Consider the following 16140-nt stretch of genomic DNA (forward strand, 5'->3'; position numbering starts at 1 on the left):
AATATCTGCACTAAAAAATAAAAAAAATAACAGATATAATTTTAATTTTAGAATACTTTATTGCGATGTGTTACGCTGTAGTGTTGCTTATGTTCAGCATATAACATGTGCAGACTGCAGTGCAGATACGAAATCTTGCTAACAGGTAATCTAAACTAAACTGTGAAAGCGCTACTAATTAAACTAACAGCACATGGCATGAATTACACTTTCATGGAAGAGAAAAATAGTCTCCACTAGTTGCAGCATTAAAAAAATATGAGAGAATCTAACTAGAGGAATGAGACAAGATTACAGGAACAAAAAAAAACAAAAGCAAGGCTTATGTTGCCTTTTACATATATATATATATATATTATTGGTCCTTCACATGCTTAATAGTTGTTTACTAGCTACACAGTCACATGAAGCCAGCCATTTCTTGCTCATCATCCAAAATGCTACTACACTCGTGCCTCTCGTGCCCAATCTATCATCCCCCATACCAAAAGATTCCCCAAAAACATGATGCCTGTGATAATTCTACTAGTACTCTGTTGTCCGGCAGCGCTATCGTCGGTGTTGATCCCCACTCCGGAGGGTCCTAAAGAATTGACATCCCCAAGAACACCGTTGGATGGAGTGGCCATGTAAGGGGAACCTCCTACAGGAGTCATGGTGCCAGCCGATGATTTTGGAGTGTTTGTTGGAGTGGCACTGTTGTCAATTAGAAATATAATTTGTACATTATGAAATAGTATCATTGACAGCAGGGACTTTGTAGTTTATAGTCTAGATAAATGTTGCAACGGTATTTAACAATGCAGGAGGATAAAGATGAAAGTTTTGTCACTACTCTCAAGTCTTTCTCGCTGTAGTGAAAATGTCCATACAGTACCCACATTTATACGAGGTGGACTAATGCTATAACGAGTCAAAATATTTGTGAGTTGTTCAAGCTCATCAAGCGGAGCTGGTTAAATATTCAAATTTGGTTTCGTAATAATTGACCAAACTCAAGTTAGAGCTCAAGCTTTTGAAATTCTTTACTCAGCCGAACTCGAACTTTAAATTACTCGGCTCGTATGATTCGCAAGCCTTATCGAACTTATAATTTTTTATTAAAAATATATTTAAATATAAATATTTATTATTTTGTTTATATTTTAATATCTATAATCGAATCGAATTCGAGCGAACCTATAATATTTCAAGTTTCTATTAGTATTTTTTGAAATCTATTCGAACTTTCGAGCCAAACTCGAGCGTATCAAATTTTTTACGAGTCGAGTTTCGAACTTGAAATTAAAAACTCGATCAAACTCGAATTTGATTCCAAACAGGAACTATTTTAATCGAGTTCGATTCGAATCTAACAGTATTTGACCCGTCTCAACTCGATTACATCCATAAGTTATACTCATCCTTAAAAAGAAACTGAACCATGAGTCCATTACTATTATGGATAAAAACTTAGGGTGTATTAACTGCTGTATTTATTACTAAGGTTCGGGAGCTCGAGGCCTTTAATGGATGGTCTCGTGTTTCGTAACTTAACTCTGCTTTTACGAGATGCCTATGTATCTCTGTGAATTAGAGAATCAAGCCAAAAACATAGTTCTGATTGATGAGGTGAGTCCCTTTATATAGATGTTGAGAGTCCTTGAATTGGACTAGAGTTAGGAGACTTGTTGAACAAGTTCTCAGTCCTTGGATAGATTTTGAAGTCCTAGAATAAAAGAATCAGACTCCTAGTTGGTGTAAGTGCCTTTGAGGCTATCTTTTATAGAATTATATCATTGTTAGGACTCATTTAATGAGATGGTAATCTTCCCTATTTATTAATTACAAAATTAATAAATAATTAGTGTTTTGGGCCTCATTAATTGGGCTTCGTTATTGGACCGCATCAGGTCTAATTAATTTTACATTAATTATATTTCTAGGCTAATTTTAAGCCCATATCATTTGCCCCCCAACTTTTGCGAAACCTTGCGAAGGTTTCGCAGAAGTTGAAGTTTTTACCTTTCTTGGTTATCATTTTTACCGTAAACTGTGGAGTGACCTACACATTTATAATGATTTTCCCTTTGGGATCCATCCCTACGGGCTTTCCTAACTTTTACTGATTTTCTGTGTACCTTCTGGTATTTTTAATGATTTTTCCTTAATTTTTAGGAATATTCTGATACTCACAGGTATTTTTCCTCAATTCTTTCAAGAATATTTTATCAAAAAATATTTTTGAAAATTATTTTTTAATTTTCCTGATTTTTTGCCTAATTTTCCCAATTTTTTTGGGAATTTTTAGCAATTTTCCTGATTTTTGGACCATTTTCTGATTAATTAAATAATCATAAAATGGGCTCTCATGGTGCCATGCATCCTAGGCGTGGGTCACCCCAGCCGAGGAGACATATTGCCAACAACGCCCAGGAATGTTGTCTCATAGGCGTTGTTGGTTCCCCCATGCATCCTAGGCGTGGGTCACCCCCGTGTAGGAGACAAGTTTGGTACCACGCCTAGGAATTGTGTCCTTTAGGCGTGGTTAGGCTTCAATCCTTCCATACTTCTTAGGCGTGGGTCACCCCCTCCTAGGACACAAGTTTGGTACCACGCCTAGGAATTGTGTCATCTAAGCGTGGTTTGGCTTTCAAGCCTTAGTATATCCTAGGCGTGGGTCACCCCCGCCTAGGAGACAAGTTTGGTACCACGCCTGGGAATTATGTCATCTAGGCGTGGTTTGGTTTTAATCCCTCCATACGTCCTAGGCAACGGTCACCCCCGCCTAGGAGACAAGTTTGATACCACGTCTAGGAATTGTGTCCTCTAGGCGTGGTTTGGCTTTCAAGTATATCCTAGGCGTGGGTCACCCCGCCTAGAAGACAATTTCGGTACCACGCCTAGGAATTGTGTCCTCTAGGCGTGGTTTGCCTTTCAAGCCTTAATATATCCTAGGCGTGGGTCACCCCCGCCTAGGAGACACCTTATGTACCACGCCTAGGAATCTTGTCTCCTAGGCATGGTTTAGTACGTAAATTTATACCCTGTGATTTTTTATAAATCTAGGGTAAGTTAAACTTATGTATTTAGTAAAGAATTATTCTAGAATTTGAATTTTCAAAATTCAAAACGCCTGGGCTTCCCGCCCTTGGTGACTTTGATAGGCCCATTTCTTTTAGGCCCAATTGTCGGTTGAGTTCCTTCATCTCAGCTATAAAAGGAGTGGAGCGTGAGTTCATTTCTCACACTGTACTTAAATCTCTCAAATAATTATCTCCTCCTACAATATTTTCTCTCCATCTTTGCCACTGCAAGGCGATTTCCGGCCTTTCCTTCTGCCATAGTTCTCGCCATTTTCTGGGTTTTTCTTGAAGATTCCGTTTGAATCTTCATCTTCTTCCTTCATCTTTAAGAGCATTCTGGGTTTCGAGCTTTAACCATCCATGACGGATTCCGACTCTTCCCACTCCCAGATTCCCCAAGCTGCTCCCCGTCCATCTAGGGCCAGCCGAGGTAAAAAAATCTCGCATCCATTCTTCAGTCATTTCTCTTAGGGATCTTTTAACCGAGTTTGGCGAAGCCTTTCCTAACATGCTCCACTTAGATGCTTACAACTACCCTTCTAAATATGATTCTCAACAAGTAGGTACTATAGCTCGTTTATTTGATATTTCACACCCTTATAGGGTCGTGGCTCCAGGCCCAAACGATAGGGCATGTTACCCAAAGCCCGGGGCCATTCGGGTCTATAAGGAAACCTTTTATGCTGGTTTTCGTCTTCCTCCGCACCCCTTTATTTTTCGCCTTTTGGCTGAAGCCCGAGTCTTTCCAACCCAACTCACGTTCTTGGCGGTTCATTCACTGTTACATGGCCTAATCGCGTAAACACAGTTTTGAGCCCAACATTTGTGTCTTTCATTATTTATTTAAATTTTAAATGCTCCTGAGGGCCAAGGATGGGTCAAAATAGTTCATAGATCCTTGGCCCGTTCCTGTTTTTTTTCCGGTACTAACCCCGACTCGTATCCAACTTGGAAGAGCGAGTGGTTTTATGTGTTTCTGGATTCCGAGGAGGGTTGGGACCATTTTTTCAGGCCAAATTTCTCAAAAAGTGTAGACAGTTCTTTAAGGGACCTAAAATTGGGAATAGATGAAGATGCGGCCATCAAGGCCATTACAGTTGATAACTTGCATCATTGCGCTCTCATCGTTTCAAAGGGCAATTTGCAAAATTTAAATCTAAGTGACCTGGTTCCCGAGGGTATTTCTTTCCCCTTTCTACTTCACCATTTAACTCCTTATTTCTGTCATTATTTCTTATATATCTATATCTTTTTTTGCACCGAAGGTGGCTCTGGACGCGATTTTCAAGAAGAGGGAGGCCTGTGCTGCCAGGGGCTCCGCTGTTGAGACTCACCGCTACAAGCGGGTAAGGATTGGAGACGGCCCTTCAGTCACGGTTAAAGAGGCCATTCCTACTTCTATATCCGAGACCCCTTAGCCTCGATGAGGATACTTCTCCCTTTACTGTGACTTGGGGCCTTCAGAGCAGGGACATGGTAGTGGGGAGCTCTGAGGCTGCTGTTGTTTGGTCCGAGAGCGTGGTTACACCTCGCGACAGGGCCGAGATAGTAGAGTCATCTGACGACCTACAAATCGAGTGCCTGGGTGCTCAGGCCATAGCTTCAGTAAGCTTCTTCCCTAACTCATTCTTTAACTGTTTTTACGATCTTTCCTCCATTTTTTACACAACTTATTGTGTTTGAACATATTTGTGCAGATGAATACCTATCTACAGGCAGCCCTTCACAACCTGAAGGAGGTGAGGACTAGCCTGACCGTTGCCGAAAGGGATAGGGACAGGTATCTCAAGGCCTCATAGGCCAAGTTCACTCGCTTTCGTGAAGTGGAGGAGGAATTGGCTGAGCAGAAGCAGAAGGTTCGCAGGCTGGAACTGGATGCTCAGAGGGCTCGAGCTGAGGTGATAACGGATTACAAGGCATCTTAGGACTTTCAGCATGTCCTAAATGCTGAGTATGATGCTAACTTTCCTGAGACCTTTTCTAACTGCTGGGAGCAGATAGTGGAGGAGATTGGGAAGAAGATCCCGGAGGTGACCCTTGCTGACTACCCAGTGCCTGTTGTTCCTGGGCCAGGACCTCTTCTTGAGGATATTCCTCTCTCCCCCACTCTGACTACTTCTGCTTAGGCCACAGCTTCTCCTTCTCGGGATGCTAACCCCATGGGAGACGAGCCTGTTCCCCCTTCTACTGTTACTAATGGGGGAAATGATGATGATGATTTGTTTAAGGATCTAGATTAGTTTCCTTTTATTATTGGCCCATCGTGGCTTTCTATGTATTAACTTATTTGTACTTGGAACTTATTACCCTTCGGGGTTTATTTATGCTATTTCCTTTTCCATAACCTTCCCTTTATGTTTTTTAGCACTTTCTAAGTGTTATACTTTTAAGGGGGGTGATTAATAACTTGAACTATTCAGTTCTAAGAGTCGTGCAGCGAGCACTCTTTATAATGAAAGAATTCTTGAAGTCTTCTTCCTTTAGTGATCAAAGCATGATTTTTGCTAAAATTGCACAAAGTACTATCACAACTGAGATATCCAAAGATTGAAATAATTCCAACTCAATAATATATAGTCTGGTTTTCCAAAACCTTACATAGCATTGGTTCAACCCTTAACAATCACGAACTAAAATGCAAATCCTACCGAAATCAAATATAAAATCTTACGCAAGCAAAGCTTCTAGGTTCTTTTGAACCTTGTTACCACTATAGTAAGTATAATCTATAGGTAGTAAACTTTCAAGTTTTGAGCGTGCCAAGTCCGGGGAATTTCTTCTCCATCCATGGTTTCCAGCTTGTAAGATCCCCTTCCCTGAACGCTCTTAATCTTGTATGGCCCTTCCCAATTTGGGGAGAGCTTTTCTTTCTACCCTACACCAGAGGCTACTGCCTTCCTTAGGACCAAATCTCCTTACTTGAAAATTTTCTCTTTTACCCTTAGGTTGTAATAAAAGGAGGCTTTCTTCTGACATTCCACTATCTTTGCGTGCGCCGCATCTCGTACTTCATCTATTAAATCCAGGGCTAATCTTTGCCCCTCCTCATTTTCCTCAGCATTAAAAGCTTGGATTCAGGGAGATGAGTGCGATATTTCTACAGGAATAATTGCTTCTGCCCCATATGCTAACATGAAAGGAGTTGCTCCGGTAGTGACTCTACAAGTAGTTCTGTAAGCCCAAAGTATTGGGAGTATTTCATCCATTTATTCCTGGATTTCTCAATCCTCTTCTTCAACCCATCTAGAATTATACGATTCGCTACTTCCGCTTGCCCATTGGCTTGTGGATGAGCTACAGAGGTAAACCATATTTCGATCTTATTCTCCTCGTAGTACATCCTGAACTCTTCGTTGTTGAATTGTGTTCCATTATCAGTGACCAAGATGCATGGGATTCCATATCTGCACATGATATTTTCCACAGGAATTGTGCTACCTGCTTAGTTGTGATCTTGGCTAAAGGTTTAGCTTCAATCCACTTAGTAAAATAATCAATAGCTACAGTCAGGAACTTTCTTTGTGCCGTGGCCATGGGGAAAGGCCCAAGTATATCCATTCCCCACATGGCAAAGGGGATGGGAGAGTTGATGGAAGTCAGCATCTCGGGGGGGGGGGGGTTTCGAACAACCAGTGCATGTTTCTGACAACGATCACACTTCTTCACATATTCTTTGGCATCGGCCATCATCTCTGGCCAATAAAAGCCTAAACGGGTTATCTTATGAGCCAGTACTCTTCCCTCCAAGTGTTACCCATAAATACCTTCATGTACTTCTTCGAGGGCCAAGCGTGCCTCATCAGGCCTGAGACATCTTAAGTAAGGAACTACGTAAGATCTTTTGTACAGAATCCCATCGATCAAGGAGTATCTCAGTGCTCGAACAGTCAATTTCCGTGATTCAGTCTCATCATTCGGCAGCCAACCAGTTTTAATATGGGCCTTAATGGGATCTATCCATGATGTCCCCAGCCCTATAGGGGTGACGAGCTTAACATCGATGCTTCGTGTTTTCAAAACGCGGAAGTATACACTCCTTGAACTTTTCTCTATCTCTGACGAAGCAAATTTAGATAATGCATCTGCCTTAGCATTTTCCTCTCTTGGAATGTGCTCAACATGGCATTCATCGAATTGAGTCATCATAGCCCTTACTAGGCGAACATATTTAGCCAGTGTTTCATCTCTTGCCTCAAACTCTCCCTTAACCTGGGATACGATAAGCTTGGAATCGCCACAAATATTCAAATTCTTGACACTCAATGTTCCTGCTAGGCCAATGCCAGCTATCAGGGCTTCATACTCAGCTTCAATATTTGTGGTTGGGAAGTTTAACTTTATGGCATACTCAATCAAGATTCCATCTGGGCTTTGTAAAACAAGCCCTGCTCCACTTGAATTCGTTTTTGATGCTCCATCAAAATAGAGAACCCGATATTTCTTCTCCTTTGCGCCCTTTTCATTGTCATCTTTTGTGTCTATGTCTTGAGGTATAGTATCTTCCTGCCCCCCGACTTCTTGGTTGGGTATGGTACATTCCACCACGAAGTCAGCCAATTCCTGGGCTTTTATTGTCATTCGTGGCTTGTACTTGATGTCGAATTCTCCCAATTCTATTGCCCATTTAATCAGCCTCCCACTAGCTTTGGGACTATGAATAATGTTTCTCAATGGTTGATTTGTCAGCACTTCAATTTTATGAGCCTGAAAGTTAGGACGCAACTTCCGTGAAGCCATCAGCAAGGCTAAAGCAAACTTCTCAATAGTTGAATAATTCAACTCATCTCCATGCAGAATTTTACTAACATAGTATATGGGCTTCTGGACTTTAAGCTCCTCCTTAACCAATACAGCGCTCAAGACATTTTCTGAAACGGCCAAGTATAATACAAGGTTTCATTCAGAGCTGGCTTGGCCAACAACGGGGCCTGAACCATATATTTCTTTAATCCTTCAAATGCCTCCTGGCATTCCTTAGTCCATACAAAATCTTTAACCTTCTTTAGGGATTTAAAGAAGGGTAAGCACTTGTCTCCGAATTTGGAGATGAAACGTCCTAGAGCTGCAACCCTTCCAGTAAGTTTCTGAACGTCCTTTATGGAACGTGGTGGTTCCATATCTAGGGCAACCTTTATTTTATCAGGATTGGCCTCAATTCCCCTCTTGGAGACCATCTGTAACATCCTGATTTTTTTATAATTATTTTTAGTTGGATTATTTGATTTATTTATTTATTAATGTCAATGTGTTGTAATTAAATTAAATTTGTGTAAGTTTATTTTTATATTTATAATCAGAATATTGTTTTAAGAGTATTAGTTTAAAAAAATGGTAGGCTTTAATTAAAAAAGAGTGAGGGTTTTAATAAAAAAAAGGGAGAAAGAAGGAAGAGAAGAGTTAGGGTTTGCTAAAAAAGGGTTTGCGTTACTTTGATCGGAGAAGAGAGGAGAGAGGGAGAGAGAAAGAGAAAATAAAAGGAGATTGAGATGAATATCAAGAACTTTTTGGAGGGTTATAAATTTGGCGTTTGTGGAATTAGGGTTCTTGTGATTTGTGTTTCTGAAATCGTTATTAGCATTCTCGGTTACTAAGATCTCGAGGTACGGATATCTTCTTTGTTCTCTTGTTTTTCGTTTCCAATTTATTCATTGTATACGATCTGATTTCTTGTTAAATTCATATCTGATTCGTTATCTGTTAAAATTTGTTAATTTTGGTCATTTCGGAAAGGTCTTTTAATTATCTACAACTTTCGTTCCTTGCCATTTGTGAAATTCGGTCTCTAAATATGAGTTTTTTTGCAATTTGTATGACCTGCCTGTTTGACTTCGGGATTTGAATATCCAACCTTTGAAAAATCATATTAAATTGAATATTTGTTCAAATATTATGAGCAATACCATTCTGGAAAGCTCTTTTCGATATCTGCAATTTGCGTTTACATTCCGCTGCTAAATTCTGTGATTTTGATATCTTAAACATCAAAATACTATTGTAATCAGGGGCTGATTCTATTTTGCAGTCCGCATTTATTTGTTTTCTGAATTCGTTACTTGTTCGTTTTTTACGAGCCTTACCATTTTGGAAAGGTCTCGGAATTTCCGATGACTTTCGTGTTTCGTACTTTTTCAGTTGACTTCATCTTTATTAAGTAATTTCACATTCTTTGAAACTGATCAGATTTGAGCTTATCATAATTAGTGGTTTGTTATGTTATTTTGTTTCGTGATGTTGGGTTATAGTGTTTTGAGGTTATTTTGATAAATTTATATATGATTTTGGAGATGTAAGATATTTGAGTGTGTGATCTTTGAGTATTTATTTTGAGTTATTTATGTTATTTGTATGACTTGGGAGTTTGTAAGACATTCGTCGCGAGTGGATAATCTCGTGCTTGACACCTCTTATGCGGTGTAATTAAATTTTATGGGCGTGTCGCCGAAGTTGTGGGACACGTATAGCCATGGTTAGTATGTGTATTATTTGGCCTTTTGGGTAGCACGTGCTTATTGTCGTGCAAGCCCCTGTAAGATATTGGCTAGCATTTGCTTTGTGCTGTGCAAGCCCCTGTAAGTTTTGATGACTACATAATTCTGGATTACCGAAAATGTAGGACATCCTGTAAGTGTAAGATTATCGCCCATGTTCGTATGTAAGCTATTTTATGTATTATTTTGTAAGTGTGAGAATATGTGTAAGAGTATGTGTAAGGGTATGATTTCATTTTCTCATTATTCTTTCGATTATATTATTTGTGATTATTATGTATAATTGATAAGGATATGTGTAAGAGTATGATAAGTTTTGGGTGGTAAGCATTTAGTTTTATTTTGTGAGTTGAGTATTCATTTTTTTTTATATTATCTCATTCACTATTATTATTGTGCTTCATTCAGATATTCAGTTGTGTTCTTAGCCTCGTCATCCTTTAATCTTTGTTCAGTTATGCTTTATTTCATATCCGTATATGAGCCCTTCGCTCACTGCCGGTTCTTTGTTTTTCTTGTTTTCTTCCGGCAGGTATTCTCTCTTTTAGGTGGGTTGTTTAAGGGGAAGAGTGCGAGTTCCAAGACTTTGAGGAATTTTGTATTTTCTTAGATTTTCTTTAGAGTTTGTTGGTTTGGTTATAATTTGGTTGTATTTTATTTCAAGAATTTAAAGTTTTATCGGATTTTAATGGAGTTTGGATTTAAATAAGTATTATCTTGAAAAAATTTATTAGTTGGGTTGTTAAACCATCAGACCTAAAAAATTTCCGGATCCCACTCTGAAAGCACACTTTGCAGGATTTAGCATCATTTTGTGATATCTCAACACCTCAAAAGCTTCCCTCAAATGGGTTATGTGATCAGCCCTTAACAAACTCTTGACTAACATATCACCAACATAAACTTCCATAATTTTGCCAATAAGGTCCTTGAAAATCTTATTTACCAATCTTTGATAGGTAGCTCCTGCATTCTTGAGACCAAATGCCATAACAAAATACACCAAAGTCAGTGATGAATGATACCTTAGGGATGTCATCTTTATGCATCTTGATCTGGTTGTATCCACTAAATCCATCTATGAAGCTCAACATATCATGACCAGCAGTAGCATCTATCAATGTATCTATCCTCGGCAACGGGAAACAATCCTTTGGGCATGCATCATTTATATCAGTGAAGTCCACGCACATTCTCCACTTTCCATTAGCCTTCTTCACCATTACAGGGTTTGATAACCATTCCGGAAACTGTATCTCTTCAATGAAACCAGCCTCTAAGAGCTTCTCTACTTCTTGCTTAATAGCTTCTTTCCTCTCTGGAGAAACGCTTCTTTTCTTTTACTTCACAGTCTTTTAATTTGGATCCACGTTCAGCTTGTGAGTGATCAGTTTCGGGTCTATGCCCGGCATATCAGCTGCCGACCATGCAAATATATCACTATTCTCTTGTAAAAACTTAACCAACTTCCCTCTAAGGGGCTCCTCTACTGATGTTCCAATGAAAGTTACTTTCTCAAGATCCTCGGGATCCAAAGGAATCAGAACCAAGTCTTCTGCTGGCTTCCCTCTTTTCTCATCATTTTTACGGATATCCAGATCTTCAATAGGCAGAACCTGCCCCCCAATTCCATCAGTCCTAAAAGAGGCCACATAACAATTCCTTGCCATCTTTTGATCTCCTCTATCTTCTCCAATCCCATTCTGGGTGGAAAACTTCATCACTGAATGGTAGGAAGAAGGGACTGACTTGAAAGCATGTATTCTCGTTCTTCCCATGATTGCGTTGTAAGTCGATCCAGCCTTTACCACTACAAAGTCCAACATCTGTGTTGCTTGTCTTGGGTCCTGACCTATGGTCATTGACAACTTGATTATCCCTTCCACGAGGCACTCCACTCCCGCGAATCCATATATCGGCATATTGGTCGGGGTTAATTGAGAATCATTGTAACCCATCCTTAAAAATGTATCATGGAGCAAAATGTCCACCGAGGCACCATTATCTACAAGGACCATTTTCATCGGGCTGTTCCCTATTATCGGTGTTATAACCAGCGAATCATCGTGAGGAAATTTCACACCCTCCAATTCAGAATCATCAAATGCCATTGTCACTCCTGTTATAGCCCTCTTCGTGGCTTCCCCAACGATATGCATAACTTCTCAAGTGTATGCTTTTCTTGAGTTTTTGGATGAACCAGCAGCAGTTGGTCCTCCAAAAATTGTATTTATCACAGTCCCTTGGGGTCGTCCTCCAAAGATTGTATTTATCACCCGTCCCCTGGGCTGGAGATTTCGCCCCTGATCGTCTTCATCCTACCTATGATCATCGTAATTCTTTCTTCCATTGTTATTCTTATCTCCTCCATCTCCAGTATACTTTCTCAATCTTCCTTTTCGAATGAGGAACTCTATTTCATCTTTCAATTGCCTACACTCATCGGTGTCATGACCAGCATCCTTGTGAAACCTGTAATATTTGCTTTTATCCAACTTGGTAGGATCAGCCTTCAGGGGCTTCGGCCAACGAACATCTCTATCTTTCTCGATTTCCATCAAGATCTGACTTCCAGGAGCATTCAACTTAGCATATTCAGTGAACTTTTATTCAAGTCCTCCCTTCTTCGGGGTTGAATCATTGCTTTGCTCAGTTCTAGGATACTTGTCCTTAGCAATATATTCCAGATCAGTCTTTCGTTTCTTGCCACCAGCAGGCTCGTTATTCACTACCGTCTTCCTCATGCTTTCCTCCACTTTGATGTACTTCCCAGCCCTGTCTTGGAGCTGTAACATACTTTCAGGGCGGCTCTTGGCTAATGACATCTTGAAGAACTCGTCCCTAGTTCCCTGTTGTAGTGCTACATAGCTACCTTGTCATCAAGGTTTGGGACTTTCAAAGCCTCTTTAGTGAAACGATTCAGATAATCCCTCAAGGACTCTTTTTTTCCTTGCACAATGCTCATGAGGGATGCTGAACTTTTCTCATGCACTCTCCCACTGATGAATTGCTTAATAAAATGTCCTGACATGATTAGCGGGATCTCCGGTGCCATAATAAGCTTTGATGGTGGGCATCTTAAACTTCCTTGAGATATGAACATTCATTATATCTTCAGTAAATGTTGGAGTGGGATCGTCAGGATCTCCTAGGGGCAAAATATCACTTGGATCAGCCCTTGGGACAACAACCCTTCTCTGCTGTGGACCATCCAGGTCTATGATTGGAGGAGGATTTCTCCTCCTCGGTGGTAGTGGGGGTATGGGGGCCAGGTGCGCCTCTAGATCACGCTTCAGCCTTTGAATCTCATCCTCGTGAGCCCTGATTCTCTCATGCACTTCTTGGGATTCGTCTCTCGGGTGCTCCTAGGATGCTGGCCACCATCAGGCATCGGTTCTTTGCCAGCAGACCTCCTTCTTGAGGCCACATCATCATCCAAAGATTCAGAGTCTCTCTCAGTGTAAGGGCCAGAGAATTCTTTGATTTAATTAATTTATGAAATGTTATATAAATTGTTAATACTGATAAAATGATAAATTTAAGATAAAATTGCTTAATATGATAATTATATATTATTATATGTAAAAAGTAATTTGGATTAGATATTTAGATAACACTGTTGGAATTGATCTGAAATTTGGATCAGTATTTGAATCAGTTTGTGATCCAAATTTAAAACTGATCCAAATTTAAATTTTTTGATCACAACCGTCGGAGATGGTCTTAGAACAGCCCAAGATACTCCTATTTCTTAAGTAAAGAGTAAGATACTTCAAAATTCTAGGGATTTAGAAAATTAAAAAAAAATCAGGACATCGAAAAAAAGGAACAAATCTCGAGGAAATGAAAATCAATCCAATGGATACTGGGGAGCGTCCAGAATCACCCCAATATTTTTCTGACACACGGAGGACAAAGACCTGTCCTATTGTCTCGATGTGGTACAACTTTTTGACTATTAACAGAGCCCCTGATATTTATTTATTTTGTGAGAAGGGGCGCACAGCTTAGTGTTTTATCGGCTGATAAACCTATATACCCTCGATCTCATTAAATTTTATAGGAATAAAATCAATACTGAATTTAAAATGAAAAAAAATAATTCTTGTATGTCAATCATTTCTTTAAACTTTTTTTTATATCTAATACAATTCTTTATATTTCAAAACCACCAAAAATAGTTAATGGATCATATCACTTTACCACTTTTTCTCCATTTTCACGCTACTTTTACTCATTATCTCCCTTTCATATATTAAAAATCAATAGGTCTCACCACTTCACTCACTTTTCCTTCTCTTTTTCACTATTTTATACATATTTCTTAGCCTTAGTGCTCAAACCAAAGATAAAGAATTGATTGTATAATTTAGTGTGAAGAAATAGATAAAATAATGACAACAATCAATATTTAATATATAAAGTGGATATAATAAAAAAAGTAATTATTAGAATTATTTTTATATTATAAAATCTTACTATTTTTACTAATTTTTTAAATATATAAAATTAAATTAGAAACTAAAAAGAAAAATTTATAAAAATGGAGCCACAGAGTAACTATTTACGGCAAAGTAAAACTAGCCGCGGTTTAGTTTATTTGAAACATAGGAGGAACAATAAAATTGAAATTTTTCGATAAATTTAGTAGGTACTCCGTGTATTTGTAAAATATATAATTGAACTTTATAATTACAACAATTAGTTAAAATTTGTAATTATATTGCTCTCAAGTTTATATATTTCAATAATTATCAAAAATAAAATTTATACAAAATTTATATTATGTACCAATATACACATGAACATGATAGAAGCAGAAACTTATAAATTTAGAGCATCTTAATTGCTTTCTTTTTTTAATAGTGATGGACCCCAGTAACTTTATCACTTTTTTTAATAGTGATGGACCCCAGTAACTTTATCAATAAAATTATAAGTTTGTACACTTATATTCTTTCACTACAATTATTATAGGTTATAAAAAATTATTGATTGATACCACTATCTTAACTACTTTTTTTTTTCTTATAAAATTATATTTTTTCTTAATATTCTTGTCAAAATCATACAAATAAAATTCAAACCAAGGGAGAGAGTAATAAAATACATTTGCAAGTGAAGTACAATTAGCAGCAGCACTATAGGAGGAATACAACATAATAATGCAAGTAACTCCAAATAGATTCATCTTTGATTGTGGGTTAAAAAACAGACTAAACAAGAGGGAACATGAAAAACAGAGAGGTGTACTATACATATTAGGCTTTGCATAAAGATTGTGTTTGTGTGGGTGGATTTTTGTGTGTAATAGTATTAACAGTGTACAAAAGTTACCTTGCACTGGAGGGATAAACGCAGCCAGCAACGCCTGTAAATTTGAAATGGATGTGGATATGATAAAATGATGATGATAATAATTAATTAATAAATAATAAGCAATAAGCCAATAATCTGTTGAAACTAGAAATTAGGGAAGACTGACTTGGGTCAGAAGTGGAAATAATAGCAACACCAGCAAAATCACAAGAACCAGAAGCTTGGGCTTTTCTCTGGAAATAACTGTTAACAGCATAGTTGCAGTGTGCAGGGACTGTGTCTGGATTGTAACAAGCTCCCTTTTGATGAATTTGTGTGCAATCAGCTCCGCTCCCACATGCATAGTCTATCGATTTTTGAAGCACTGTCTCATTTAATCCTGGCTTGCATACACACCATGTTGCACCTACCAACCCCCCCCACAATATTAACCATTTTACTCGAGTATTTTAAATATATAATTTCTAATCATCTTCTTCTTTTTACTTTTCACAAGAAGAATATATAGTTAGATTGTAAAGAATGCAAGATCTAAAGAGTGAGAATAAAGCTGAAGAAGATGAAAGTAGGTAAGAGTAAAGCTTACTTGAATGTCCAACAGCCATGGCAAACATAAGACCTATTAAAGTAGCCAACTTTGGAGCCATTGATTAACTTGGATTCCAGAACTAGCTTGAGAGAGAGATATATATGTCTGTGTATTGATGTATATATTTATATACTCTAAGAAGTTGCAGTGAAAAATAGCAAAAACATACGGAGGGATAGCATGCTCAAATAAATAAATAAATAAATAAAGGGCCATGATATTTGATAGTTGGACACCCTATTCTTGCTTTTATCATAATAGTCTTAATATCGCACACCTCAATTCATTCTTGCACAACGTATTCTTGTTTTTTACCATAATAATCTTAATATTTTTCCCTTTGAATAATTTTTCATATCTAATTATATTTTATATTTAAGTTTCATAAAATAAATTAATTTTAATCGAAAAACTCATTTAAAGGTTCCCACTATTTCAATACTTTTCTTGTTAAATAATTTTTTTAAGTGAAATTAAGTCGATCAATCCTATCTTATTCACCTATCTAATTGTATCTTTAATTTATTTTAATATGTCGAAAACGAAAAATTCATTAGCTACTATGTTCAAAAGGTTAGTTGCATTATAATTCTTTGCTTCAATATTGTATTATGATTCTGACTTAATTTTTCTTATATTCTTATATTACTATATTTTAATATATTTTTATAATTAATAT

At 37.9% G+C, this 16140-nt stretch overlaps 1 protein-coding gene across 1 annotated transcript; it reads right to left on the reverse strand.

The window, feature by feature from the left end:
• Positions 1-177: 177 nt before the first annotated feature.
• Positions 178-15622, reverse strand: LOC141716712 (PLASMODESMATA CALLOSE-BINDING PROTEIN 2-like). Its single transcript, XM_074518906.1, has 4 exons — positions 15459-15622; positions 15039-15278; positions 14891-14924; positions 178-696 (listed from the first exon to the last, which is right to left on the reverse strand). The coding sequence occupies exons 1-4, from the start codon at positions 15517-15519 to the stop codon at positions 444-446; spliced, it is 588 nt and encodes a 195-aa protein (XP_074375007.1). The 5' UTR covers positions 15520-15622; the 3' UTR covers positions 178-443.
• Positions 15623-16140: the final 518 nt, after the last annotated feature.

This window comes from Apium graveolens, chromosome 4 (assembly GCF_009905375.1).
Source record: "Apium graveolens cultivar Ventura chromosome 4, ASM990537v1, whole genome shotgun sequence".
In the NCBI taxonomy this organism is placed as follows: domain Eukaryota; kingdom Viridiplantae; phylum Streptophyta; class Magnoliopsida; order Apiales; family Apiaceae; genus Apium; species Apium graveolens.

Coding starts and splice junctions, on each gene's coding strand:
- LOC141716712 (XM_074518906.1), bottom strand. CDS start 15,519: ATGGCTCCAAAGTTGGCTACTTTAATAGGTCTTATGTTTGCCATGGCT. Junction 15,279..15,458: donor CATGGCTGTTGGACATTCAA/GTAAGCTTTACT, acceptor GGGGGTTGGTAG/GTGCAACATGGTGTGTATGC. Junction 14,925..15,038: donor TATTTCCACTTCTGACCCAA/GTCAGTCTTCCC, acceptor TCAAATTTACAG/GCGTTGCTGGCTGCGTTTAT.